Source organism: Giraffa tippelskirchi, chromosome 4 (assembly GCF_054371585.1).
Source record: "Giraffa tippelskirchi isolate mGirTip1 chromosome 4, T2T-mGirTip1v1.2.pri, whole genome shotgun sequence".
Lineage (NCBI taxonomy): Eukaryota > Metazoa > Chordata > Mammalia > Artiodactyla > Giraffidae > Giraffa > Giraffa tippelskirchi.
In genome coordinates, this window is record NC_137278.1 from 205,809,562 (window position 1) to 205,837,481 (window position 27,920).

A 27,920-nucleotide genomic window follows, 5' to 3' on the forward strand; every position below is an offset into this window, starting at 1 on the left:
GTCTTTTTTCTCATTGGCTAGAACGTAAAGTCCCGCCCCTAAATGCCACTGGTGGAGGGAGAACGGCTACAGAGCTCTCTGATTGGCGGAGAAACTCTCTCTCTCTCTCTCTCTCTCTCTCTCTCTCTCTCTCGGGGAGACAAGCAGGTGCAGACTGCGCATGCTCACCTGGGGAATCTTACGGTCTGCCCCTTGGGCATCCTAACTGTCGCCCGACCGCGCTGACAGGGGGCGCTCGGGCCCACGCTGGCGGCAGTGCCGCGAGCTGGACCCTGGCTGCTGACTGGCGTCCACTGCATCACCCCCGCGAGCTGCCCCGAGCGCTGGTGTGGTAAAAGTACATCGGCGCGCACTTCGTGGAGGTTCTGTATCAGCTCGCCGCGCTCGGGTCACGGGCCCTCCTGAGGTAGATAATGGCGCCTGGGCTGCTGTGTCGTCGGCCTGGCCCTCTGCAGATTTTCTGCAACTGTTTTTCCTCACCTTTAAGCCAACTCTTTCGAAGCTCGATATAGATGTGCACGCGCTCTCCTGGCCTTGAGCTTCTCTGCGCTTCTCCACAGCCCAGGGAGGTAGCTTATATCATCTGTTCCCATTTTAGACGGGGACGTTTTCATCCCAAACTCTGGATGAAACTCTGTGAAAACAGGCCAGAATTTTGGAGCCGGAAGGAACCTTAGGTCGTCCATTCTGGGTACCTCTCTTTTTCCTGGTATTTTTCTTTTATTTATTTATTTAGTTTTCAGCCACGCCTGTGTGGCATGTGGCGTCTCATTTCCCAGACCATGATTGAACCCATGGCCCCTGTAGTGGAAGCTTAGAGTCTTAACCGCTGGACTGCTGGGGAAGCCCCTTTCCTGACATTTGTCTACTGAGGCTATCTATGAACGTCACGGGGGGAGCCTGGAAGGGTAAAACGAAAAATAACCGCTAACAACATGTCAGGCGGTGGGTAGATATTGTTAGTCTTCCTTCATCTCCTAGATCAGGTAGGTCCTGTTAGCACCCCCATGTTACAGGTGAGGAAGCTGAGATGGTACAGGCTGTCACTTGCCATTTTAGTTTCTGCCCCAGACTGCCTGCTGTCTGGAGTCTGTCGGTCTCTTCTGAAAATGCAGTTGACAAACACCTTATGAGTGTTAGGGAAGGAGAAGTCAGGGCTGAACTTAGCTTTGAGACAGCCACCATAGGGGATGGACCTGAATCTAGCCCAGTCTTTCCCATTTTAAAGGGTAGAAAATTGGATTTCTCCCATTGTGTTATTTTTTTAATGTACATTTAAACGAGTCATGCATTTAAAGAAAGCATGTAACATGTGTAAGTTATAAGGGATAACAGAATGGGAACTTTTGAACTTCAGTACCCTCCTCAAGAAGTTATAGTACAGTTAAGATTTATGTAAAGTGTTCAGTCGCTCAGTCATGTCTAACTCTTTGTGACCCTGTGGACTACAGCAGGCCAGGCCTCCCTGTCCATCACCAACTCCCAGAGCTTGCATTTAAAGTGTACGGTGCTCCTATTAACCACTGTTTTACCTTCTTCAGGCACATTAACTAGTTGAAGCTTCCCGACACACCTGTAAGATAAATGCTGTTATACCCATTTTACAGATGAGAAAACTGAAACACAGTGGCCAAGTTACTTGACAATATTGGCTTGACACCCAGGTAGCTGACCTGGTTCATGCTCCTGCCTCCTCTAGGAGTAACCACTATCATGAATTTAGTGTTTAATATTCTTATCCATTGAAAAAAGTAAGCTCTGGACTTCCGTGGTGGCCCAGTGGTTAGAATCTGATTGCCAAATGGATTTGATCCCTGGTCCAGAAAGATTCCACATGCCTCCAGGCATCTGGGGCTTCCCTTGTGGCTCAGCTGCTAAAGAATCCACCTGCAATGCAGGAGACCTGGGTTCGATCTCTGGGTTGGGAAGATGCCCTGGAGAAGGGAATGGCTACCCACTCCAGTATTCTGGCCTGAAGAATTCCATGGACTGTATAATCCATGAGGTCACAAAGAGTCGGACACGTCTGAGCAACTTTCACTTTTCTTTCTAGGCATCTAAGCCGCTGTGCCCTAACACCTGCGAGCCACAACTACTGAACCCTGCACGGCTAAAGCCTGTGCTCTCCTGCAAGAGAAGCTGCTGCTATGAGAAGCCCATGTACCACAATGGGAGGAAAGCTCAAATGCAGCAATGAAGACCCAACGCAGTCAGAAATAAATAAAGTCTGTGGGGAAAAGTCTCTAACACAGCTCACAACTAGAGGGAGAATATTTGCAAATCATCTATTCCATAAGGGACTTCTATCTAGATATATAAAAGACAACTCAATTTTTTAAAAAGCCCTATTTGAAAATAAGCAAAGGTGACACCACCAAATGCTAATGAGAATGCTGAGCTGCAGGAACTCGCATTGTTGATGAGAATACAGCCAGTGTAGAAAACAGCTTGGCAGTTTCTTACAAAACTATCATACTCTGGACTTGCCGGTGGTCCAGTGGCTAAGACTTCAATCTTTCACTTCACGGGACTCATATTTGATCCCTGGTTAGGAAACTTTAAGATCCCACATGCCACAAGGCATGGCCAAAACACAAAAAACTAGCATACTCTTACCATATAAGCCAGTAATCACATACCTTGGTATTTACCCAAATGAGATGAAAAATTATGTCCACACAAAAACCTGCATGTGGATATTTATAACAGCTTTATTTATAGTTGTCAAAACTTGGAACTCTGTTCATTTCCAAGGCAAACCATTCAATATCACGGTAATCCAAGTCTATGCCCCGACCAGTAACGCTGAAGAAGCTGAAGTTGAACAGTTCTATGAAGACCTACAAGACCTTCTAGAACTAACACCCAAAAAAGATGTCCCTTTCATTATAGGGGACTGGAATGCAAAAGTAGGAAGTCAGGAAACACCTGGAGTAACAGGCAAATTTGGCCTTGGAGTACAGAATGAAGCAGGGCAAAGGCTAATAGAGTTCTGCCAAGAGAACGCACTGGTCAAAGCAAACGCCCTTGTCCAACAACACAAAAGAAGACTACACATGAACATCACTGGATGGTCGACACCAAAATCAGATTGATTATATTCTTTGCAGCGAAAGATGGAGAAGCTCTATACAGTCAGCAAAAACAAGACTGGGAGCTAACTGTGGCTCAGATCATGAACTCCTTATTGCCAAATTCAGACTGAAATTGAAGAAAGTGGAAAAAACCACTAGACCATTCAAATGACCTAAATCAAATCCCTTTTGACGATACAGTGGAAGTGAGAAATAGATTTAAGGGACTAGATCTGACAGACAGAGTGCCTGATGAACTATGGATGGAGGTTCATGACATTGTACAGGAGACAGGAATCAAGACCATCCCCAAGAAAAAGAAATGCAAAAAAGCAAAATGGCTGTCTGATGAGGCCTTACAAATAGCTGTGAAAAGAAGGGAAGTGAAAAGCAAAGGAGAAAAGGAAAGATATACCCATTTGAATGCAGAGTTCCAAAGAATAGCAAGGAGAGATAAGAAAGCCTTCCTAAGTGATCGATGCAAAGGAATAGAGGAAAACAACAGAATGGGAAAGACTAGAGATCTCTTCAAGAAAATGAGAGATACCAAGGGAACATTTCATGCAAAGATGGGCTCAATAAAGGACAGAAATGGTATGGACCTAACAGAAGCAGAAGATATTAAGAAGAGGTGGCAAGAATACACAGAAGAACTGTACAAGAAAGATCTTCACGACCCAGATAATCACGATGGTGTGACCACTCACCTAGAGCCAGACATCCTGGAATGTGAAGTCCAGTGGGCCTTAGGAAGCATCACTACAAACAAAGCTAGTGGAGGTGATGGAATTCCAATTGAGCTATTTCAAATCCTGAAAGATGATGCTGTGAAAGTGCTGCACTCAATATGCCAGCAAATTTGGAAAACTCAGCAGTGACCACAGGACTGGAAAAGGTCAGTTTTCATTCCAATCCCAAAGAAAGTCAATGCCAAAGAATGTTCAAACTACCACACAATTGCACTCATCTCACATGCTAATAAAGTAATGCTTAAAATTCTCCAAGCCAGGCTTCAACAATACGTGAACTGTGAACTTCCAGATGTTCATGCTGGTTTTAGAAAAGGCAGAGGAACCAGAGATCAAATTGCCAATATCCACTGGATCATCGAAAAAGCAAGAGAGTTCCAGAAAAACATCTATTTCTGCTTTATTGACTATGCCAAAGCCTTTGACTGTGTGGGTCACAATAAACGGTGGAAAATTCTGAAAGAGATGGGAGTACCAGACCATCTGACCTGTCTCTTGAGAAACCTGTACGCAGGACAGGAAGCAACAGTTAGAACTGGACATGGAACAACAGACTGGTTCCAAATAGGAAAAGGAGTACGTCAAGGCTGTATATTGTCACACTGCTTATTTAACTTCTATGCAGAGTACATCATGAGAAACGCTGGGCTGGAAGAAACACAAACTTGAATCAAGATTGCTGGGAGAAATATCAATAACCTCCGATATGCAGATGACACCACCCTTATGGCAGAAAGTGAAGAAGAACTAAAGAGCCTCTTGATGAAAGTGAAAGAGGAGAGTGAAAAAGTTGGCTTAAAGCTCAACATTCAGAAAACTAAGATCATGGCATCTGGTCCCATCACTTCATGGGAAATAGATGGGGAAACAGTGGAAACGGTGTCAGACTTTATTTTTTTGGGCTCCAAAATCACTGCTGATCGTGATTGCAGCCATGAAATTAAAAGACGCTTACTCCTTGGAAGCAAGGTTATGACCAACCTAGATAGCATATTTAAAAGCAGAGACATTACTCTGCCAACAAAAGTCCGTCTAGTCAAGGCTATGGTTTTTCCAGTGGTCATGTATGGATGTGAGAGTTGGACGGTGAAGAAAGCTGAGTGCTGCAGAATTGATGCGTTTGAACTGTGGTGTTGGAGAAGACTCTGGAGAGCCCCTTGGACTGCAAGGAGATCCAATCAGTCCATCCTAAAGGAGATCAATCCTGGGTGTTCATTGGAAGGTCTGATGTTGAAGCTGAAACTCCAATACTTTGGCCACCTCATGCGACGAGTTGACTCATTGGAAAAGACCCTAATGCTGGGTAGGATTGGGGGCAGGAAGAGAAGGGGATGACAGAGGATGAGATGGTTGGATGGCATCACTGACTCGATGGACATGGGTTTGTGTAAACTCCGGGAGTTGGTGATGGACAGGGAGGCCTGGCATGCTGCAATTCATGGGGTCGCAAAGAGTCGGACACGACTGAGCGACTGAACTACTCCTTGGAAGGAAAGTTATGACCAACCTAGATAGCATATTGAAAAGCAGAGACATTACTTTGCCAACAAATGTCCATTTAGTCAAGGCTATGGTTTTTCCAGAGGTCATGTATAGATGTGAGAGTTGGACTGTAAAGAAAGCTGAGCACCAAAGAATTGATGCTTTTGAACTGTGGTGTTGGAGAAGACTCTTGAGAGTCCCTTGGACTGCAAGGAGATCCAACCAGTCCATCCTAAAGGAGATCAGTCCTGGGTGTTCAGTGGAAGGACTGATGTTGAAGCTGTAACTCTAATGCTTTGGCCACCTGATGCGAAGAGCTGACTCATTTGAAAAGACCTTGATGCTGGGAAAGATTGAGGGCAGGAGGAGAAGGGGACGACAGAGGATGAGATGGTTGGATGGCATCACCGACTCAGTGGACATGGGTTTGGGTAGACTCCAGGAGTTAGTGATGGACAGGGAGGCCTGGTGTGCTGCAGTCAATGAGATGACAAAGAGACATGACTGAGCGACTGAACTGAACTGACTGAAATGCAAATCAAAGCCATAAGAAGATACCATTTCTCACCCACTAGAATACATTTTTTTGGTGGGGGTTATTGATAATAGGTTAAGGAATAACCGCTTTTCTGTGCCCCCTCTTGCTGCTGTCGTTGGTGCTCAGTGAATGTTAAATTGGGTTGAATTGAAGACTTCAGCATGTAAGAGACTTGTGCTGTTGGTAGTGGAGTGAGAACTAGATCCCAGAACTTTTTACCCAGGCCTGATGCTTTTCTTCTGCTCCATCCCTCCTCTCACCCTACTTTTGGCCTTGACTTGAAGCTCGTCTAAGATGGTTGCATCCTTCTTCCTGAAACAACCTTACAATCAGAGATTCAAGCGGAGGGTCTTTTGGTTTCCAGTGGTATATGAGGTCATGGGGTCCCAAGATGAAAGCAAAAACAAGGGGGAGGTATCAGGAACTGATTCATGAGGTCTGAGATACTCAGCCACACATTGCCCTATACCCTTTTCTTTCTAGCCTCTATTATTTTTCTGGCCTCTATAGGGACAGGAAAGCAGCTTTTATAATTTTCCCTGTGTTATATTTAGGGACTTCCCAGGTGGTGCTAGTAAAGAACCCACCTGCTAATGCAGGAGACGTTAAGAGACACAGGTTCGATCTCTGGGTCGGGAAGGTCCCCTGGAGAAGGTCATGGCAACCCACTCCAGTATTCTTGCCTGGAGAATCCCATGGACAGAGGAGCCTGGAGGGCTGCAGTTCATAGGGTCACAAATAGTTGGACATGACTGAAGCAACTTAGCACGCGCTGTGTTATATACTACACGTTTTATTTATTTTTGGCTGTTCTGGGGCTTCATTGCTCCATGGACTTTTCTCTAATTGTAGCGAGCAGTGGCTACTCTCCAGTTGTAGTGCACAGTTTTCTCATTGTGGTGGCTTCTCTTGTTGCTGAGCACAGGCTCTAGGGTGTGTGGGCTTCAGTAGTTGCTCCTTATGGGCTCTAGATAGCAGAGGCTTAGTAGTTGTGGAGCACTCATGGGCTTAGTTGCTCCGAGACATGTGGAATCTCCCCAGACCAGGTATTGAAGCCATGTCCCCTGCATTGCCAGGAAGATTCTTAACCACTGGGCCACCAGGGAAGTCCCAAACTACACATTTTAAATTAAATGTATATGATAACTATAGATTCCTCTGTATAGAAATAACAGAGAAAGGTCAGATGCACATTTTACCCAGTTTTTCCCAGTGATAACATACTGTAAAACAATGGTACCATATCACAAGGATACTGACACTGATAAAATCAAGACACAGAACATTTTCCTCACCACAAGGATCCCTCGTGTTGCCCTTCTCCTTTGTTGTTGTTCAGTTGCTGTCATGTCCAACTCTTTTGCGGCCCTGTGGACTGTAGCCCACTAGGCTCCTCTGTTCATGGGGTTTCCCAGGCAAGAATACTGGGGTGGGTTGCCATTTCTTTCTCCAGGGGATCTTCACAAGTCAGTGATAGAACCCATGTCTCCTGTATTGACAGGGGGATTCTTTACCACTGAACCCCCTGGGAAGCCCTCTCCTTTATCTCCTCCCTAATCAGGAGACTCCACTTTGATAATTTTGTTAATTTCTAGAATATTATATAAATGAAATCATACAATATGTAACCTTTTAGATAGGATTTTATTTTGTTTTGTTTTCCCTCAACATAATTCCTTTGAGATTCATCCAGCTTGTTTTGTGTGTCAGTAGTTTATTCCTTTTTTTTTTTCTGAATAGTGTTCCATGGTATGGATTTATCACAAGTTAATCATTCACCCTTAAAGGACATCTGGGTGTTTCCAGTTTGGGGCTATTATAAATAAAACTGTACATATTTGTGTACAGCTTTGTGTTAACACAAGACTTCATTTCTCTGGTATAAATGCCCTGGTATGCAATTGTTGGGTCATGTATTTGTTGAATATTTAGTTGTGTAGAAAACTACTAAATTGTTTTCCAGAGCAACTGTACAATTTTGCTTTCCATTTAGCAATATATGAGTGACCCAGTTCCTGTTCTACTTTTGGTGCAGCAACTTTTTAATTTTAGCCATTTGATAGATGTGTAGGGATATCTCATTATTGCTTTAATTTACATTATGGCTAGTGATAAGCATTCTTTCACATGCTTATTTCCCATCTTATATTCTCTCTAGTGAAATGGATTTTCATGTCTTTTACCCCAATTTAAAAAAATATTTTTGCTTATTTATTTTTTGCGGTCTTCACTGTGTCATGCAGGATCTTTTGTTTCAACACACAAGACTGTCTAGTTGTGGCATCCCGGCCCAGTAGTGACTTGTGAGCTCCAGAACAAGACAGTTTCAGTAGTTGCTACTCTTAGGCTTAGCTGCTCCATGGCATGTGGGATCTTAGTTCCCCAACAAGGGATCATACCTGCATCCTCTGCATTGCAAGGCGTATTCTCAACCACTGGACCACCAGGGAAGTCTGTGACAGTGTTCTAATCAGATTGTCTACTTGTTGAGTTTTGAGAGTTCTTTGTATGTTCTAGGTGCTAGTCCTTTGTCAGATACATGGTTTGCAAATATTTTCTCCCACTCTGTAGCTTGATTTTCCATCTTTTCAGCAGGGTCTTTCACAGAACAGGAGTGTTTAATTTTGATGAAAGCCAATTTTTTTTTTCCTTTTATGGATTGTGTTTTTGGTGTCAAATTGAAGAACCCTAGCTGTAGATTCAGCAGATTTTCTTTGATTGTTTTCCTAAGAGTTTTATGTTTTACATTTAAGTACATGGTCCACTTTGAGTTAATTTTCATATAGGGTGTTAACTTAGATTGGGGGATTTTTGTTTTGTTTTTGCTGATGGATGTCCGATTACTCCAGAACGATTTGTGAAAAACCCAGCTTTTCTCCATTGAATTGCTTTTGTACCTTTACCAAAATTCAGTTAAAAGCTACAATAATCAGGACTTGCCTGGTGGTCCAGTGGTAGATAATCAGCTTGCCAATGCAGGGGACATGGGTTTGATCCCTGATGCAGGAAGATTCCACATGTATGCCAAGGAGCAACTAAGCCCGTGGACAACTACTAGCCTGCACTCTAGGGCCTGCTAGCCACAGCTACTGAGTCTATGTGCTGCAACTACTGAAGCCTGCACACCTACAGCCTGTGCCCCACAATAGGAGAAGCCACCACAATGAAAAGCTCAAGCACTGCAACTGGAGAGTAGCCCCTGCTCATTGCAACTAGAGGTAGCCTGCAAGCAGCAATGAAGACCCAGCACAGCCAAAAATAATAATAAATAATTTTTTAAAGTAAATTCTAACAGTTCTCATAATAAGGAGAATTTTTTATTTTATCTATGTGAGAAGGTGGATGTTAACCATTTGTGGTAATTATTTCACAATATATGTAAATAAAACCATCATGCTATATGTGTTTAAGTTTTACAGTGATATATGGCAGTTATTTCTCAATACAACTTAAAAAACTAAATAAAAATTATATAATCAGGATTTTGATTGAGATTGCATTGAATATGGATTGAAATTGAATATAGAAATGACATCTTGGGAATCCCTGGTGGTCCAGTGGTTAGGATTCCATTCTTTCACGGCCAAGGGTGTGGGTTCAATCCCTGGTGGGTTTAATCCCTAAGAACGCACCAGCCGTTTGGTGTGGCTAAAAAAAAAAAAAATAGAAATGACATCTTTATACTGTTGAGTTTTCCAAACAGGAAACACAGCATATTTTATACATAGTATGTGTATGTATGGTCACACTCTAAGAGAAACTCAAGACCTCTGGATGGGGATCAGAGAACGGAGCATTTATTACTCACAAAGCATCTTGTACTTGTTCCCCACATTAACTCTATTTTCTGCTGTATCTGCTGTTAACCCATAAGTACAGAGAATTTTTAATGTCAGATATTGTATTTTGTGTTCTGGAATGTCTATTTTATCTATTGCTATGAACAAATTACCTCAAAACTCTCAGCTGAAACAATAAATATGTATTATCTTACAGTTTCCTGTGGACCAGGAATCCAGGTGAGGCTTATTTGTGTGCCTCTGTCTCGAGGCCCCTCAGGAGGTGGCATCAGTCAGCTGGCACTGTGGTATCATTGAGGGCTCACCTGAGCCAGGGAAGAGAGTGTGAGCTGGTACCCACATCATGGTTGTCGACAGGCCTTGATCCCTCATCACTTGGACCTCTCCACAGGATGCGTCATTATAAGGCAACTGTCTTCCCCCTCATGGTAAGTGTTCAGAGAGTGAGTGAGTATTCAGGATGGAAGCCACAGTCCTGTTTTTTGTAAACTTATTTGGGAAGTAACATCTCACTTCTACCAAATTTATTCAATAAATCCAGGCCACATTCAAATGAATAGTAGGAGGTTGAGATTATTAGGGACTGTCTTAGAGATTGTCCTACCACAATGTCTATTTGATTTTTTTTTTACAGGCTTGAATTCTCTGTTGAATTACTCTAACTATTCATCTGTTTTGTCTATCTTTTCATCTGTTTTCTTTAACATACTAATCATAGCCATTTTTAAAGTCCTTATCTGGTAACTCCAATATTTAAATTATCATTGGGTCAACTTCTCTGACTATTTATCTCTTAATTATCAGTTAAATTTTCCTGTTTCTTTGTAAGTTTAGTAACTTTTTATTGTAAGCTTGAAATCATGGATATGTTGTAGATTATGTTAATTTTTCTCTAAAGGAATATCAAGAAAAAGGATGTATGTATATGAATAACTTAATCACTTTGCTGTACACCTGAAATTAATACAACACTGTAAATCAACAATACTCCAATACAAAATAAAACCAACCACAAAAGATAAAAAGGAATGTCAAGTTTTGTTTTGACAGGCTTTGAGGCTTGAATTTAGGCTTCAGTTGATTGGAGCTGTTTTAATTCTGCCTATACTTGTAGATGTAGTCCTTATTCCTAGGGCGATGCTTTTCTGGAGTCTTAACTGGTGCCTGGAACACGCACCAAAGTCTCTTCTCTTTGCAGGCCCAGTCTCCAGGGTCATCCAGCAGCTGTGTTCGATCCCTAGGTTGGGAAGAGCCCCTGGTGAAGGAAATGGCAACCCAGTCCAGTGTTCTTGCCTGGAGAATTCCGTGGACAGAGGAGCCTAGTGGGCTATTGTCCATGGGGTTGCAAAGAGTTGAATGCAACTGAGCACGTATGCCTATAAATAGTTGAATGTGTTTTGTCCCCTTTTATATTTGTTTATTGTGGGAGGGTAAATCCAACATGAGCCACTCCCTCATGGTTGAAACTTTTAAGTCCTCAAAAAGTGTAAGTGTAGTGGGAAGCCAGTATTTTACCAGCTTTATTTTTATTTCCACAATAGCTGTTTATTTTCCCCAATCGATAAGTCACTTTCTCGGGGTGCCACATCCTTTCTTATCTTTTTGAGAATTTTAATAATGTTTAAAGTTTCTTGTGATTTTCTCTATTCACTCTTTTCCTAGTCATTAGGGTTTTTTTTTGTTTGTTTATTTCTTTGTATAGTGTTGCGCCTCTCTTTTCTAGTGTTGGTTTTCTTAAATATTTGGCAAGTTCTACTCAAATGTTCAGGTCTGTCTTTGAGAGTCTCTGATGGATTCTTCTTGAATGTTTTTATTTTCTGAGAAGTATCATTATTCTCTGTGGAGCCAGGATAAGACAATGCTAGGCAGGGTATACTTTGTGGTTAGTTTGCGACACTGGAGCTCCTGTTCCTGCTGGTGTTACCAACCATCCAGCACTTCTCTGGCCAAGGAGTCTCACAGTCACTGCTCTTTCCTGGTGCTTGATACATCTGTCTTGTCTGCTTGCCACGGGTGGAAAGAGAGGAAGTTGGTCATCTTTTTGCTTCACATGAATCCCCAAACCAATCATCCTGATGAGTTTCTCTCCTGCTTCCCAGGTCTGTCACTTTGATGGACAGAGACACCCAGGGACCCTCCACCTCTCACAGTGATGTCTTCCTGCCTGTATTTTGTCCTTTGGTTTCCTCTGTCGACCTCATCCTGCCTGACTTCCATTTTTGAGAGATTCCTTATGGCTTCTGATTCAACAGGGTATTATTTTTTGCTTTCTGAAACTATTATGAATTTATTTAAAGATTTGCTTTATTTTACCTCTGTTGTTTGAGGTGTAGGAGACAGAAGCAGTGTACACAGGTGTCAGTTTGACATCATGGACTTAGTGGCTCCTGAGAACCTTTCTGTTGTCCTAATGCCAAAAGCTGACTTGGCTCAGTATAGAATTCTTGAGTCACAATCATTTTCCCTCAAAATTCTATAGAACAGTATCCCACTGTGCTTTAACACTTAGTTCTTCTTGTGGTAATTCTGATGTTGAACTGATTTCTGACTCTTATTCTTTTTAGGTAACCTGTGTTTCTTTTCCCCCTATTGTAGTGTTTTCTTGTTCTTTATATTAAAAAATCTTACCAGGATATGTATACGTATGGAAACTTTTGTGTTACTTTTTCCTCATTAAGTTAACTTAAAATTATGTGATTCAAGAGTTAAGGCTTCCTTTACTTCAAGGAAAAATTAATTAATTGTCTGAAATCAATTAACAATATATGAGTCTACATCCAGTCTTTATTCTGTTCCATCTATCTTGACGTCAGTAATCCTATACTGTATTGATTATTGTCCAACTTTGTTTTTTCAAAATTCCAGGTCCTTGGTGCTTCTGTATGAAGTTTAGGAATAGCATATCCATTTCAACAACCAAGAGAGTTTGCTGAAATTTTTATTGAGATTACACTGAATCTATAGATCAATTTGAGGGTGGAATTCACATTTTAATAATTTTGAATCTTCTGATTCATGACCATGGTATATCTCTTCACTTGCTTAGATCTTTAACTTCTTTTAACAGTGTTTTGTAGTTTTAGGTGTACAGATCTTCCACATATATTTTGTCAGAATATTTCATATTTTTGACACCATAATACATTTTAAAATTTTCTCTTTCTAATTGTTCATTGCTGTTATATAGAAATGTAATTGATTTTTAATACATTTTAGAGCAGTTTTGGGTCACAGCAAATGCAGTTGACTTTTATATATTGATCATATATCCTTCACTTTGCTAAACTCTAGTAGCTTTTTGGATGACCCCATAGGATTTTATATATGATCATGTTGTCTGCAAAATAAAGGTAGCTTTACTTCTTCCTTTCCAATATAGTTACCTTTTACGTCTCTTTTATTTTTTATTTTATTTGTTTAACTGCACTGGGTCTTTGTTGCTTCACACAGCATCCTTAGTTGTGTCATGTGAACTCTTAGTTGCGGCATCTGGGATCTAGATACTTGTTCAGGGATTGAACTTGGGCACTCTGCATTGGGAGCTCAGAGTCTTAGCTAATGGACCACCAGGGAAGTCCTTATTTTTTATTTTTAATCTTTGTAGTTCATTGAAAGAAGTGGTCATTATTTAATGACTGAATGTGTCAAATTTGAAAAACATTAGTGTAATCAATAAGTAAACTTATGATATAGATACGAGTGAAAAGTTTTGTCTCATTTGCAATTTGCAGCATAAATTAATGGAGAAAATGTTATAACTTATAAAATTAACACCAATAGTTTTGTAAATTATATATGTAAAGGGCTGAATCACTGCAATCATGAGGTTCTGGGTTTTTTTTCTGTTTTTTTGTTGGCCTCTCCATGGGGCATGTGAGATCTTAGTTCCTTGACCAGGGACTGACCTCTCATTTCTGCACTGGAAATGTGAAGTCATGACAATTAGACTGCCTGGGAAGTACCCCACCATATATATATTTTTTTAAATTGTGGTTCTGACTCTAGAAAACTGTTACTCAAAGTATACAGTTTGACTTCAGGAAAAAGATCAACAAATGATAATAAATCAGATTTTTGAATGTTAGGTTGATTTCTGGACTAGACTAGGCATGGGAAGGGAAGTCACAGTTATGTGAACCATGAACTTCCAGATGTTCAAGCTGGATTTAGAAAAGGCAGAGGAACCAGAGATCAAATTACCAACATCCGTTGGATCATAGAAAAAGCAAGAGTTCCAGAAAAACATCTACTTCTGCTTTATTGACTACCCCAAAGTCTTTGACTGTGTGTATCACAACAAACTGTGGAAAATTCTTCAAGGGATGGGAACACCAGACCACCTGATCTGCCTCCTGAGAAATCTGTATGTAGGTCAGGAAGCAACAGATAGAACTGGACATGGAACAACAGACTGGTTCCAAATAGGGAAAGGAGTATGTCAACACTGTATATTGTCACCCTGCTTATTTAACTTATATGCAGAGTACATCATGAGAAACTCTGGGCTGGATGAAACACAAGCTGGAATCAAGATTGCCAGGAGAATTATCAATAACCTCAGATATGCAGATGACATCACCCTTATGGCAGAAAGCAAAGAAGAACTAAAAGAGCCTCTTTATGAAAGTGAAAGAAGAGAGTGAAAAAGTTGGCTTAAAGCTCAGCATTCAGAAAACTAAGATCATGGCATCTGGCCCCATCACTTCATGGCAAATAGATGGGGGTGGCAGACTTTATCTTTTTGGGCTCCAAAATCATTGCAGATAGTGACTGCAGCCATGAAATTAAAAGACACTTGCTCCTTGGAAGAAAAGTTATGACCAACCTAGACAGCATATTAAAAAGAAGAGATACTATTTTGCCAACAAAGGTCTGTCTAGTAAAGGCTATGGTGTTTCCAGCAGTCATGTATGGATGTGAGAGTTGGACCATAAAGAGAGCTGAGCACAGAAGAATTGATGCTTTTGAAATGTGGTGTTGGAGAAGACTCTTGAGAGTCCCTTGGACTGCAAGGAGATCCAACCAGTCCATCCTAAAGGAAATCAGTCCTGAATATTCATTGGAAGGACTGATGCTGAAGCTGAAACTCCAATACTTTGGCCACCTGATGTGGAGAACTGACTCATTGGAAAAGACCCTGATGCTGGGGAAGATTGAAGGTAGGAGGATGAGGGGACGACAGAGGATGCGATAGTTAGATGGCATCACTGACTCAATGGACATGAGTTTGAATAAACTCCGGGAGTTGGTGATGGACAGGGAGGCCTGGCGTGCTGCAGTCCATGGGGTCACAAGGAGTTGAACACGACTGAGCAACTGAACTGAGCTAGGCATGGGAAGGGAAGTCTGGTGTTATGCTTCTTATTTGACATCATTGCCCCATTCAGGAGTGTGGTAGGTTTACTGATGGGGTAAGGGAAAATAACTTCTCTTTCTTGACTTAGTTTACGGCCTAAAACCTCCAGTACCGTGTTGTATAGAAGCAAAGAGGGCTGATATCCTTGCCTTTTTCCTAAATTTAAGGAGAAAACATTCAGTATTTTACCATCAGGTATATTGGTAGCTCTATTTTTCATAGATGGCCTTCATCAAGTTGAGGATGTTCCAACTACTCCTAGTTTGCTGGGAGATTTTTTTTTTGTTTCAGGAAGAGATGTTGATTTTGTTAAATGTTTTTTGTGCATTTGTTGAGATAATCTTATGATTTTTGTTTTTTAGTCTATTAATATGGTAAACTGTATTGATTGGTTTTGGAATGTTGAAACAGCCCTGCATTCCTGAGGGTAATGTATTATCTTTTTATATGTTGCTGGTTTCAATTTGATGAGATTTTGTTAATAATATTTGCATCAATGTTTATGAAAGATGCTGTTTTGTAGTTTTCTGGTGTCATCTTTGTCTGGTTTTGGTGTATCTAATAATGATGCCGCGTTCAGAAAATGAGATGGGAAACACTTCCTCCTTTTTTTCTGGAAGAGTTTGTATAGAATCGGTATTATTTCTTCCTCCAAAGTTTGGTATAACTAACTAGTGAAGCCATGTGGACCTGAAGTTTTCTTTGTGGGAAAGTTAAGTAAATTCAATGTCTTTAATAAATATAGAATTGTTCCAGGTTATATGTTTCTTCTTGAGCTTTAGTACTTGGTGTCTTTTAAAAATATTGTCCATTTCATCTACATTGTCAAACTTATTGGCACAGTGTCTTGTTTATAATGTTCTCCGCATTAGCCACCTTTTGCCATTCTTTTTTAAAAATAGTTTTATTTATTGATTTGTTATTTTTGACTGTGCTGGGTCTTCATTACTGCTTGGGCTTTTTTTTTTTCCTCTAGCTGGCAGTGAGCAGAGGCTGCTCTCTAGTTGTGATGTGTGGGCATCTCATTGCCGTGACTTCTCTTGTTTTGGAGCACAGGTTCTAGAGCATAGCCTCAGCTGGGTTTATCACTGCATGACACGTGGGATCCTCCCAGACCAGGGATCCAGCCTGTGTCTCCTGCATTGGCAGGTGGATTCTTTACCACTGAGCTCCACCTTAATCATTCTTGATATTGATCATTTGCATTTTATTTTATTTTTCCTGATCTGTTCTATCTAGAGAATTGTACATTTTGTTGATCTTCTGATTTTATTGATTTTAGCTGAGGCATGTGGGATCTAGTCCCCTGATCAGGGATTGAACCCGGGTCCCCTGCACTCAGAGTGCAGCGTCTTAGCCACTGGACCACCAGGGGAGTCCCTCTTTTTCTGTTTTCTGTTTCATTTCTTTTCACTCTGATCTTTAAAATTTCTTTTGCTTACTTTGATTTTTATTTGCTCTTCCATTTCTACTTTCTTAAAGTAGAAACTGAGGTCACTGATTTGAGACATTTCTTATTTTCTTTTTTAATTAATTATTTATTGAACTATAGTTGATCTACGATGTTGCATTAGTTTCTGGTGCACAGCAAAGTGAGTGTTATACATATATTTATATATATATATATATATATATATATATACACACACACATATGCTTTATATTCTTTTCCATTATCTTTTTTTACAGGATAGTGAATACAGTTCCCTGTGCTCTACATTAGGACCTTGTTGTTGATCTATCATATGTATAGCAGTTTATATCTACTAATCCCGATCTCCTAATTTATCCCTCCCCCACTCTCTTTCCCCTTTGGTAACCATAAGTTTGTTTTCTACAGACATTTATTATTTTCTAATATGGGCATTTTAGTGCTGTAAATTTCCCTCTATGTAGGGCTTTAGCTGCATCCCACAAATTTTGATATATTTTAAAAATATTTGTTTATTTGGCTGTGTCGAGTCCTAGTTGCAGCATGTGGAATCCTTGTGGTGCACAGTCTCTCCAGTTGTGGCACATGGGCTTTGTTGCTCCTCAATATTCAGGATCTTAGCTCCCCGACCAGGAATTGAACCCATGTCCCCTGCACTGTATGGCAGACTTCCAACTACTGGACCATCAGGGAAGTCCCTGATATATATATATTTTTTTCTTTTCTTTTTGTTTAACATTCTTTCTTTTTTATCTTTTTATTTTATAAACTTACATGAATTTTTTTTTTTTTAAGGCTGTATGGCAAAGCTTCCAAGGATCGAACTTGGGCCCTTAACAGTGAAAGTGCAGAGTTCTAACCACCGGACAGCTGGGGAATTATCTGTTTCACACACTCGCACACATATACATGTGCATTTATTTATTTTTGTCTGCACTGGTCTTCAGTGCTTTGCTTGGCTTTCTCTAGTTGCCGTGAGTGAGGGCTACTCTTCACTGTGGTGCAGGGGCTTTTCCTGTTGCAGAGTACAGGCTCTAGGCGAGAGGGGTTCTATAGTTGCAGCACGCAGGCTCAGTAATTGCAACTGGAGGACTTAGTTGCTCCATGGCATGTGGAATCTTCCCAGACCAGAGATTGAACCCATGTCCCCTGCATTGGCAGGCAGATTCTTATCCTCTGCACCACCAGGGAAGTCTTATTGTCATTATTTTTTAATTTATTTGGCTGCACTGGGTCTTAGTTGTGGCACATGGGATCTAGTTCTCTGGCCAGGAATAGAAAATCTGCATTGGGAGTGTGGACCACTGGGTCTTAACCACTGGACCACCATGGAAGTCCCCACACATACATTCTTTAAAGTGTGTTGTTTAGTTTCCAAATATTTGGGCATTTTTCAGGGATCTCTCTGTTACTGATTTATAATTTAATTCTACATGGTCCAAGAACATACTTGCAATTACTTAAAACTTTTAAGGGATAGAGGCTTGTTTTGTGGTTGAGAATATGGTGTTCCATGGTAAATATTTCATATATATGTGGAACTAAGGTATTCTTCTGTTTTAACCACCGTGGTTTTGTAGTTATTATTTAGTTACAGTTGTAGTAATTTGGGGAGGGTGTAAAAGCTATTGTCTTGACTCAGAAGATGTCTGATGTCTTCAAGCTCCTCAAGGGCAGTCTCCATCCTGTTTGCCTTTCTGTGTGCTCAGTTGCTCAGTCGTGTCTGACTCTGCGACCTCATAGACTGTTACCCACCAGGCTTCTCTCTCCATGGGATTCTCCAGGCAAGAATACTGGAGTGGGTTGCCATTTCCTTCTCCAGGGGATCTTCCTGACCCAGGGGTCGAACTTGCATCTCCTTATGTCTGCTGTATTGGCAGGTGGATTCTTTAGCACTGAGCCACCTGGGACCCTCACCATATTCCTGGCCCAAACTGAAAGCTCAGCAGACATTGGTTGAATAAATGGATGACACTTAGAAATGGTCCGGTTGTGTTCTGGCTTTTTATTTAAAAAACAAGATTACTGAGCCATGTGAGTGAGTCTTATGCACCTTTATGTCCCTGCAGAACTTTGCGTGGAGCTTGGCACATCGTGGGTGCTCAGGCAGCACTGATGGCACTGAATGGACCGGAAGAGATATCTACAAAGGTGCTGCCTCTGACTGATGGGGATTTACATCCACCCTGAGGCAATGACAAGCTACTCTGGTCAAGGTTGGGGAGGTTGTCCTGTCATAAAGCCTCCAAAGACATGATGTCACACACAGACACTGCTTGTGAAAGGGAGGGGCTGTGTGCTGGGCTCCCAGGCTTAGCTGTGCTCCAGTGCCCTTCTCAGTGTGTCCTGGAGCCTGAGGGGAGGTGAATAGGCTGCCTGCACACTGATTGGTCAAAGAACACTCTGCAGATCGCTAACATCCTTAAGGTTGGTAGATCTGGTAAGCAGTTTCAAAAGGCCACCCTCAGTAAACCACCCAAGCAGGTGATAATTGTCTTCACGACTCCTAGCCTAACTTTTCTGCCTCCCTTCCTATGTGGTGTTCTCTCTTCCCTCCTCTTCTCTCACTCAGGACTCATTTTCTCTCCTCCAAGGCTTCGTTCAGAAAAAGCCTGATATCTTGCTTTTTGAAAGCTTACCGAAAGCTTACTGTTGAATATGTTGCTAGCAGTATTCTCAGAGAAGGTGGTTCAATAGGAAGGGAGGTCTAGTAGTGCCCCGGAGAGAGACAAAATGAGCTGAGGCCCCAAAAAGGCCCCCTGGGTTTGGGGACTAGGAGCTTATTGATGACTTTGGTGAGAGAGGTCTCAGAGGTTGATGGGAACAGAAAGAGTCTGAAGTGGGTTGTGGAGCGAGGGAGCGGTGGAGAGGAGCCGAGACACGCATGGCAGAGTCTCTCAAGGAGATGGTGTGAAGGGAAGGGGACAATTAGGATGGCACCTGGAGAAAGGATATGGGCTGAAAGGACAAGAGCTGGGTGATATGATTACATACGGATGGGAAGAGAAGGAAGACAAGTGAGAGAGGGGACCCCCAAACACCAGGTTGTGAGAAGATCAGAGGGATGGAGCACAGGAGGGGGTGAGCCCCAGAGAAGAGGGCACGGTCTCCTCCCCTGAAGAGGAAATGGCCTGTGAGAAGCAGGGAATGGACGAGTCTAGTGGCGGGAAGTCTGGGAACACCCGTCTGATAGAGCCTGTGGGCCTGGGTGAAAGTGAGGAAGGCGGACAAGGGGCTGAAGGTTGAAAGAGAGATTCCCTAACAGTTCCTGTGGAGAATGGGGGACTCAAGGGGAACAGAGGCTCCCCAGGCCATGCTGAGGTCCACCTCACCCTGGAGACCTTGACTTAACCTGGTGTTAGTTTATATGCAATTCAATGCTGAAGGTGGGATTCTAGACAGACAGGGTGCTTTTGAAAGGCTAAGGAATCTCCCCCTGTCCTCCCAAGATTATTCCAAATCTGCTGCATAACACCGAAAATACTTTAAACTGGTGGTAGTTTTTAATCATTTTTATTTACTATTAGCTGCCTAGCCCCTGGGGTCATTTTTCATCAGATGTTCAGTAGAGCTGTATCTTTTCCCTTAATCCTCTCCCAGCCCGCTCTCCCCATCCTGACCCCTGCTTTTCCAATGGGAGGTCTGAGGTCTTGGGAGAAATTCCTGAGCATTTTCCAAGCTCCGAGTACTAACTCACTCCATCGTCCTGAGTTTAGCCTCAAGCTGCGACCAGCGGGCTCTCCCTTGGATGAACCCTGCTGGTGGAGGTTCTGCCATTCCCCCAGCTGCCTCTGGCCCATTGCAGTTCCCGCCAGCCACAGCGTAAAGGAATACCAGGCCCCTGGGGCGACGTGATGCACTGACTAATACCCATCTTCTCTCCTTAGACTGAAAATGGTGTTTGGTCTGTGCAGCCAGAGAGAGAGGTAAAGTTTATGTGGGCCCTGTTATCATGCCCTCATCGACCAGGAAAGGGGACCCCCTCACTGGGTCCCATGAGGAAGGGAAAATGGGGTTCTGTATGGCCCTTTTCCTGACTATTACAGTGTCTCTGGGACTCAGGGTCAGAGTGGAGAGCCTGGTGCAGACAAATGGGACATGCCTCTGTGTGTGTGTGTGTGTGAGAGAGAGAGAGAGAGCATGTGTGTATGTGTATAGACAGAGTGCCAGTATCCTGGCAGTGTCAAGATGCTGTGTTTGAGGGGGTTCTCAGGTGGCCTAATGGTTAGGATTTGGCACTTTCACTGTGGAAGTTCGATCCCTGGTAGGGGAACCGTCTCACGTGCTATTCAGAGTGGCCATAAAAAGCTCTTTTTGTCCCAAAGAAGGTGCTCTAGAAGAGCAAGATGGACAATGGGATATTATTTCTAATTCAGGCTGGGGGACCTGTCAGTCCAGAGGAGGGAGGGAGGGCTTTGGTGGGCCATGGGCCAAAGAGCTAATACAACCCTTGAACGAACAGCTATAAATGCTGAGCCAAGGCTAAGCCCCTACCTTCAGGCTGGAAAGGCAAGATGGACCTATGTAAACAAGAAGGCAAGGAGAAGGGAGTGGGTCAGAGGAGCTGTGTGGGCTCCAGGCTCCAAGTCTGACTTTCTGAATAAGCAGAGGCCAGTCAGCAGGGAGCCTGGGCTGAGCCCTGTTACAGCTGCAGATTTATTCATCCACAAGTGTTAATTGGACGCATCCTGGTGGAGTAGGTGCTGGGGCTTGGATGGGGGAGGAAAACCGTGAGGGCACGAGACCCCAGCCTCACACTCTGCTCTGCTTTCCTTCCAGGCTCTATAGTCTCTTCTACGCAGTACAAATCTTCATTCTTACAGGTGAGGGCCTGGGTGCTGGGGTGGTCAGGGGAGTGATGGCAGGACCCAGGGAATGGGTGCTCATCTCTGAGCCACTTCCATCTCCAGCTACTCCCCGAGATTCCCAGAGGCCCCTTCCTGAGATCACCATGTGCCTGGCTCCCCAGGGCTGGTCACACTGCTCAGAACCAAGGCTGGCCTTCTTTCGCCCTTTCCTCCCTCTGTACCTCCATGGTGAATTGGGATTTGAACCTGTGTCTGACTCTAAAACCCATGCATCCTCCCAAAAAACTCACAAACTACCCCCTCAAAACATATATAACCAAGTCATACCCTATACCAGTGATCTTCAAATATTTACTTATACCTTTTGAATAACACTACTTCCCTGGTGGCTCAAACGGTAAAAAGCGTCCGCCTACAATGCAGGAGACCAGGGTTTGATGCCTGGGTTGGGAAGGTCCCCTGAAGTAGGAAATGGAAACCCACTCCAGTACGCTTGCCTGGAGAATACCATTGATGGAGGAGCCTGGTAGGCTACTGTCCATGGGGTCACAAAGAGTCAGACACGACTGAGCAACTTCACTTTCTTTTCTTTCACTGTCACTTTAAAATAACTGTCCCCTCACACATTTGTAAGTTAATGTCTAATGTCTTTCATCACACATCAAAATAGTTTAAAAATATACCACTATTGCCATATTGTACATACTGACATTTAAAACTAATTGTTATTTTTTAAATGTTTTAACTAGTATTTCTTTATCTACCTGCAGGCGTGGTGTACTACTATTTTCAGGGGTCTGTGGGGAAAACAGCCCCTGCCCATGAGATTGCTGTGGAGTCATCACAGGTGGGGACCTCTGATAGGGGCTAAGGGGACTGTCTTATGCACCACAAAGAGAGGTCATACTGCTTGATCAGAATTTGTTGACCAACTGTGTGTGTGTGTGTGTGTGTGTGTGTGTGTGTGTGTGTACTCTGGAGAAATTCCCTGTGTTCTCTGCAAAGTGTCAAACAAAGCCCCCCTCTGCCACCATCCCCAATCGCCCCCACCACCATGGGCTGCCTATGTGGTCATCTCAGGGCTCCGTGGCAGGCACCTAGACACAGCAACAGGAACGGATGACCCCTAATGTGTGTGAGTAGTCTTGGAATATTGTTCCACATTCATACGTGAAGGGGGTGGTGGTGAGCAGGACACCTGCCTGGGGTTACATATCCTCTTGGACATTCCAGGTCCCGGAACCAATGACCGAAGCCCCTCATCTCAGCCCTCTGTCAGGAAAACATACACGGAAGCTGGATGTCTACTGAGGGCCGTATGCTGGATTAGGTGTTGCCCATCTGTTGAAACCTCACGGCACCCCAGCAGCATTTTTCGTGTGTGTGTTGGGGCATAGCCAGTAAACATGTTGTGAGAGTTTCAGGTGTCCAGTGAAGGGACTCAGCCATACATGCACATGTATCCATTCTCCCCCCTCCCACCAGCAGCTCCCACTTTGTAGAGGAGGAGACTTAGGCTCCCAGAGGGACAGTGACTGGACCCAGGCTGCCCAGGATGACAAGTTAGAGTGACATGCCTGGTCTCTGGAGCCCTCCTGCTCTCCTTCTGGTGCTACTGGGAGGAGAGGATTTTCACAGGAACAAGCTTCTCTGTGACCCAGCAACATGGAGACGGGTGGGCTCCGTAGTCAGGGAGTGACTGTCAGGGGTTGGAGAGCCCCTACGAAGGCCCAGGTGGGCAGGTGCCTTAGGGCTTCCCTGAGGGCTCAGTTGGTAAAGAATCTGCCTGCAATGCAGAAGACCCCAGTTCGATTCGTGGGTCAGGAAGATCCGCTGGAGAAGGGATAGGCTACCCACTCCAGGATTCTTGGGCTTCAGTTGTGGCTCAGCTGGTAAAGAGTCCGCCCAAAATGCGGGAGACCTGGGTTCAATCCCTGAGTTGGGAATGTCTTCCCCTGCAGAAGGGAAGGGCTACCCACTCCAGTATTCTGGCCTGGAGAATTCCATGGATTGTATAGATTTTCAAAGAGTTGGACACCACTGAGCAACTTTCACTTTCGGAGACAGACTCCTATGTTGCTTCCTTCATGTTTTTTTTTTTTTAATTAACCAAACTTTCATTTTAAAAACTTTATTGTCATCAAAGAAATGTGTATACATAGTTTGATGAGTCAAAGTTTTAAGACTTGGAAAAAGTCTGCTGTTTGTCCTGACCCTCTTCACTCACAATTCCCACAGCCCAGGGTGGAAATGTTTCTAGCTTCAACTTTCTGGCTGAAGCCTTTGATTTTGCCTCCAGTGCGCTAAATAGAAAGCTTATCTTGCATTGTCTTGATTGTTCAGATTTAAACATTATCCAATGAATTCTTACAAAGAAAGATGAGGATTTAGCTCTCGTAACCGCTGAACACTTACTGCCACCTCCAACTCACATTTCACCTCTCTCTAGTCTTCCTCATGATTATATCCTAGGTTTTGGCATTCTAAATGTTTTGAGTAATGACGTCTTTGTTAAAAATTTTTAAGTGTCATTTTTGCTTTTTTTGCTTTTATATCATTTTGGCTTTTAAATCCCTCTCCCATACAGTGGGCTTTTTTAATTCATTTCTTAAAACTTAAGGAGCTATTTAAATAGAGTGATATCCATTCTTTTTAGCGTACCGTTCTAAGTTTTGACAGATGTATACAACTGTGTAATTGCGACTACAGCTAAGATATAGAACAGTTTCAATCAGTTCAGAAAATTCCCCCCTGCTCACTTATACTCAATCCTTGCCCTGCTCCCAGCCCCTGGCATCCAGTGAATGGTTTTCTGGCCCCATAGTTTTGCCTTTGCAAGATGGTCATATAAATGGAAACATACCAGTACGTAGTCTGTATTCATTTGGCCACGCAGCAGGCTTGGGGGATCTCAGTTCCCCGACCAGGGAGCAAACCGGGCCCCCTGCAGTGGAAGCAGAGAGTCCTGAGCCCAGGACCACAGGGAAGTCCCCAGTATGTCGCTGTGAGGCTTTCACTGAGTACAGGACACCTAGCTGTGTGTCGTGGTGGTTTGTTCCTTCTCATTGCCGGGTAATTGACCCTTGTATGGACGGACCGCTGTGTATCCACTGACCAGGTAAGAAGCATTTGGATTGTTTCCAGCTCTGGGCAGTTTCAGATAAAACCACTATAATATTCATGTACCAGTTTTGTGTGAACATAGGCTTTCCTTTTACTTAGGTAAACACCTCACAGTGGGGGTGGGTCATGTGGTCATGTGTACTTAGTTTGTAGGAAACTGTGAAACTTTCCAAAGTGGCTGGTATCCACTTTGCATTCTCACCAGCAATGAACCAGAGGATCCGTTTTTTCCATATCATTTCCAGCATTTTCCTTTTTTAAAGTCATTCTAATAGGCTTGTAGCATCATTATGTTTAGCTCAAAATTGAGGGTTTACATTTTAAAACTATGTAAACAGTATTCCTGGGTCATCTAGTATACTATAATCAGTCTTTGCATATAATTTGGCCATTTTCCTCTTTTTTAAATGTTAGTTTTCTCTGTACCTATAATTAATACATCTAAATTTTCTATTAAAAACAACTAATCTCCTTGCTATACATTTAAGACAAATTAGGTGGTTTATCAATATGATCATTTCCCTGGGGACATACTTCATGAAACCCTCCACCCTTTTCCCACCCAGACGGACGTCCTTGACGTCGGAAGCTCACTGTCCTGGGACCTCCCTTCACCGCCATTCTGCAGAGTAGGTCACGTCTTTCACGTGTGGGAGCCCATGTTATCTTTTATTTTAGGGGGAGCACAACCTCCAGTTGCTTCCTGAGGGGTAGTCCTGAGATATTATTACCTGTCTAAAAAGGTCTTACTGCGTATTTAACTCAGTTTGGCTAGGTACAGAATTTTAGACGAGAAATAATTTTCTCACAGACTTTGAAAATCCTCCTTTTCTTCTGGCTTCAAAGGTTGGTGTTGAAAAGTCTGATGAAACTTAATAGACTTCTTTTCTCATATCTCTGGAAGTTTTTAGGTTCTTCTTTTCATCCTAGGTATTTCAATATTTCCTGATGACATAATCTGGAGTGGGTCTCCTTCATCCATTTTCCTGGACACTTGGCGATTCCTTCTCTTCTGCAAACTCAGGTCCTGCATCTTCAGAAAAGTTCTCAATAACACATGAATGGTATTTATTTGGGATCTTTCCCTGCCACCCCAGTTTGCTGACTCTGTTCCTTCTTTCAGAAAGATCTATGATTTAGCTGTTGGAGTTCCTGATCGCTCAATTCTTTCTGAGAAAATGCGTTTTTTTTTCAATTTTATCTTCTACACTCTGATTGGATTTTTAATTCCCATGATCATATTTCTGTTTTTGAATAACTAGAAGTTGTAGGGACTTCCTGGTGGTCCAGTGGTTAAGAATCCACCTTCCAATTCAGGGAATGCCGGTTAGATCCCTGGTCGGGGACTAAGATCCCACATGCCATGGGGCAGCTAAGCCTGTGGCCAGCAACTAGAGAGAAGCCTGTGCATTTGAGCTAGAGAAAAAAAAAAAAAAGCCCAAGCGCCGAAATGAAGAGTCCATGCACCACTACAGGCTCAATGCAGCCAAACGAAATTTAAAAAAAGAAAGAAAGAATAAAAGATTATTGTTGGAACATTTTTATTTTAGCACCTGTCCTTGTTTTGTGAATGCAGCATTTATGTCTAAAGACATCAACTATTGATAGTCTCTAGTGTCGGCAGCATGCACTGACAGTGGACCAATGCATAACTGAGCCCTTGACATGTCGCCTCAGGCTTCTCTCTTCCTCCTTGTCATGCAGCCCGTCGGGGAGACCTTAAGGCCAGTGTGGGGGCCGATGGATAAGTGCTACCCCATGACCACTCAGGTGGGTAAGGGCTGGGGTCTCCACCTTCCCTGGAGTGGGGTGGCTGTCCTGGGCCTCCTTGGTGGGCACACACAGAAAGAGGATGGCCCAGGCAGGGAAGGACTCCCGGGCACTCAGAGCTGTATGTGACGGCCGCTGTTTCCCTCTGTAGAGACGCAGAGTCAGGAGTGGGAAGAAGCGCGACTCTGCGGTAAGTGAGGCCTGGCCAGGAAGGGCCCTGGGCTGGGGGCTGTCGCCTGTCAGTGCTCCCTGAGACAGGAACTCTGTGACCAGCACAGGGTCAGGGTCCCAGGGATAGCGGCGGGGCTCCTTTAGGAAACTTACAGCCCGACCACACCTCAAGCTGGGAAGGAAGGGGCTTCCCTGGAGAAACAAAGAACTATACACCCCAAGTGTGCACAGCAGGAGGCGGGATACACCTTCCAAGTGTGCGCAGCAGGAGGGGGGATACACACTCCAAGTGTGCCCAGCAGGAGGGGTAGGGCATCAGGGGGCCTTTCTGCCCATATTCTGCCCTCTTGCTCCTCCTTGCAGGCCATGACCCCCAAGGCAATGGGAGCACCGAACCATGCTGCCCCCAAGAAGGAGACTGCTGTCTTGTCTAGGGAGGAGGGGGAGCTGGGGCCCCTGGGGGAGGAAGCAGCCAGCCTCATCCCTGGTGCGAAGGGGGTGACTGAGAAGGAAGAGGTGGCAGGGACCCCAGGATGGCCGGTAAGGAAGCCTGGTGCTCAACTGCAACACTGTCCCCGTGTAGGTCCTACTGGGAAGTCCCCGGGCTCTGCAGGGTGGAGTGCAGAGGCCAGGCCCATGCCACCGTGGCAACGGTAGGGGGAGGCCGGGGCATGCCAAGACCACTGGGTCAAACTGCCATCCCGGTGGAGCAACAGATCTGTGTGCAGGGGAGAGGTGCAGACACGGTCTGAGCGGCGAGTGGATCTGAACCCTGGCCTCCCCCGACTTCTTGTGAAGCGAGGCCCGTTTCCAACCTGCACAATGTAGAACCTGCCTCATCCCACCCCGTGCCCCTTCTCCCTCCCTAGGAGAATAAGAAGGCCCGAAAGGAGATGGCCCTGTACATTTCTGGTAAGACAGCAGATCCCACCCTGTGCAGTAGGACTGCCCTGCTCCCTCATCTCAGGGACCCTGCAGAGGTCACAGATGGCTGAGCTCCTCCCCGACCCTCCTGGCCCAGGGAGGGGGCGGGGACGAAGCCCAGGTAGCCCGATGCCCAGTCTTTCCTGAACGAGCCCCCCTGCGTCCTTCTTCCTTCTTGGGTTGAAAGGACTTGAGGCCACTCCCGTTGGGCTGCAGGAAGGTTTCTGGCCTTTTAGCAATGCTGACCTGTTCTCTTGGCAACAGAGGGTACCCTAGCCCTGGGCAAGGTGCCTTCCAGCAAGGAACCCACAGGGCGTGTCTGTTTGTGCTTTTTAGCGGCTTCTGAGATGGACATCGTGGAGGAAAGGCCCAGGGGCTGGGTCCCCCAGCTCTTGAGGAAGCTCTGGCTGGGCTGGTTCCCCGCCTCTGACATCCCCAAGACTCAGAGCCACGAGTGACACTGCGTCCAATAAATGCACAGTTGTTGCTTCTGCAGGCCCGGTTTCGTCCTTGCAGGGGCCTCAAGTTTCCACAAACTCAGTGCGGCTTCGTCCACGCCCCCTGTCCCCACAAGCTGCAGGAACACCACCTCCTGCCACTAAGCCCACGACAGTGGGTATGCTGGAGACTCAAGGGGGCCCTGGCTGGTCTCCTGAGTCAGTGTCAAGGGATAGACCCAGTTCCCTGAATGTT

The 27,920-nt window shown here is 44.1% G+C and overlaps 1 protein-coding gene and 1 long non-coding RNA gene across 17 annotated transcripts; both read left to right on the plus strand.

Annotated features, from left to right (window-relative positions):
• The first annotated feature begins 220 nt into the window (after positions 1 to 220).
• LOC145544711 (uncharacterized) lies at positions 221 to 27,722 on the plus strand. Of its 16 annotated transcripts, none has more exons than XM_081587769.1 (12): positions 221 to 691; positions 2,054 to 5,126; positions 9,840 to 10,071; positions 18,501 to 18,582; positions 20,319 to 20,357; positions 21,211 to 21,254; positions 22,010 to 22,086; positions 26,067 to 26,132; positions 26,284 to 26,322; positions 26,667 to 26,843; positions 27,173 to 27,215; positions 27,564 to 27,722. In XM_081587769.1, the coding sequence occupies exons 4-12, from the start codon at positions 18,557 to 18,559 to the stop codon at positions 27,683 to 27,685; spliced, it is 633 nt and encodes a 210-aa protein (XP_081443895.1). In that variant the 5' UTR covers positions 221 to 691; positions 2,054 to 5,126; positions 9,840 to 10,071; positions 18,501 to 18,556; the 3' UTR covers positions 27,686 to 27,722. The 16 variants fall into 16 exon arrangements, with proteins under 16 accessions (XP_081443895.1, XP_081443904.1, XP_081443894.1 ...); XM_081587778.1 differs by having other exon boundaries at positions 221 to 406; positions 18,501 to 18,871; XM_081587768.1 differs by having other exon boundaries at positions 221 to 406.
• Positions 22,086 to 24,105, plus strand: LOC145544714 (uncharacterized). Its single transcript, XR_014081590.1, has 2 exons — positions 22,086 to 22,374; positions 22,473 to 24,105. It is a non-coding gene; the product is annotated as an uncharacterized LOC145544714 (long non-coding RNA).
• Positions 27,723 to 27,920: the final 198 nt, after the last annotated feature.

What these genes read in the sequence shown, in the direction of transcription:
- LOC145544711 (XM_081587763.1), top strand. Translation starts at nt 18,557, where the DNA reads ATGGACCGGAAGAGATATCTACAAAG. An exon ending in CGGAAGAGATATCTACAAAG is followed by an intron (nt 18,583 to 20,318) that starts GTGCTGCCTCTG and finishes TTCTCTCCTTAG; the next exon opens with ACTGAAAATGGTGTTTGGTC. An exon ending in GGAAGAAGCGCGACTCTGCG is followed by an intron (nt 26,323 to 26,666) that starts GTAAGTGAGGCC and finishes TCCTCCTTGCAG; the next exon opens with GCCATGACCCCCAAGGCAAT.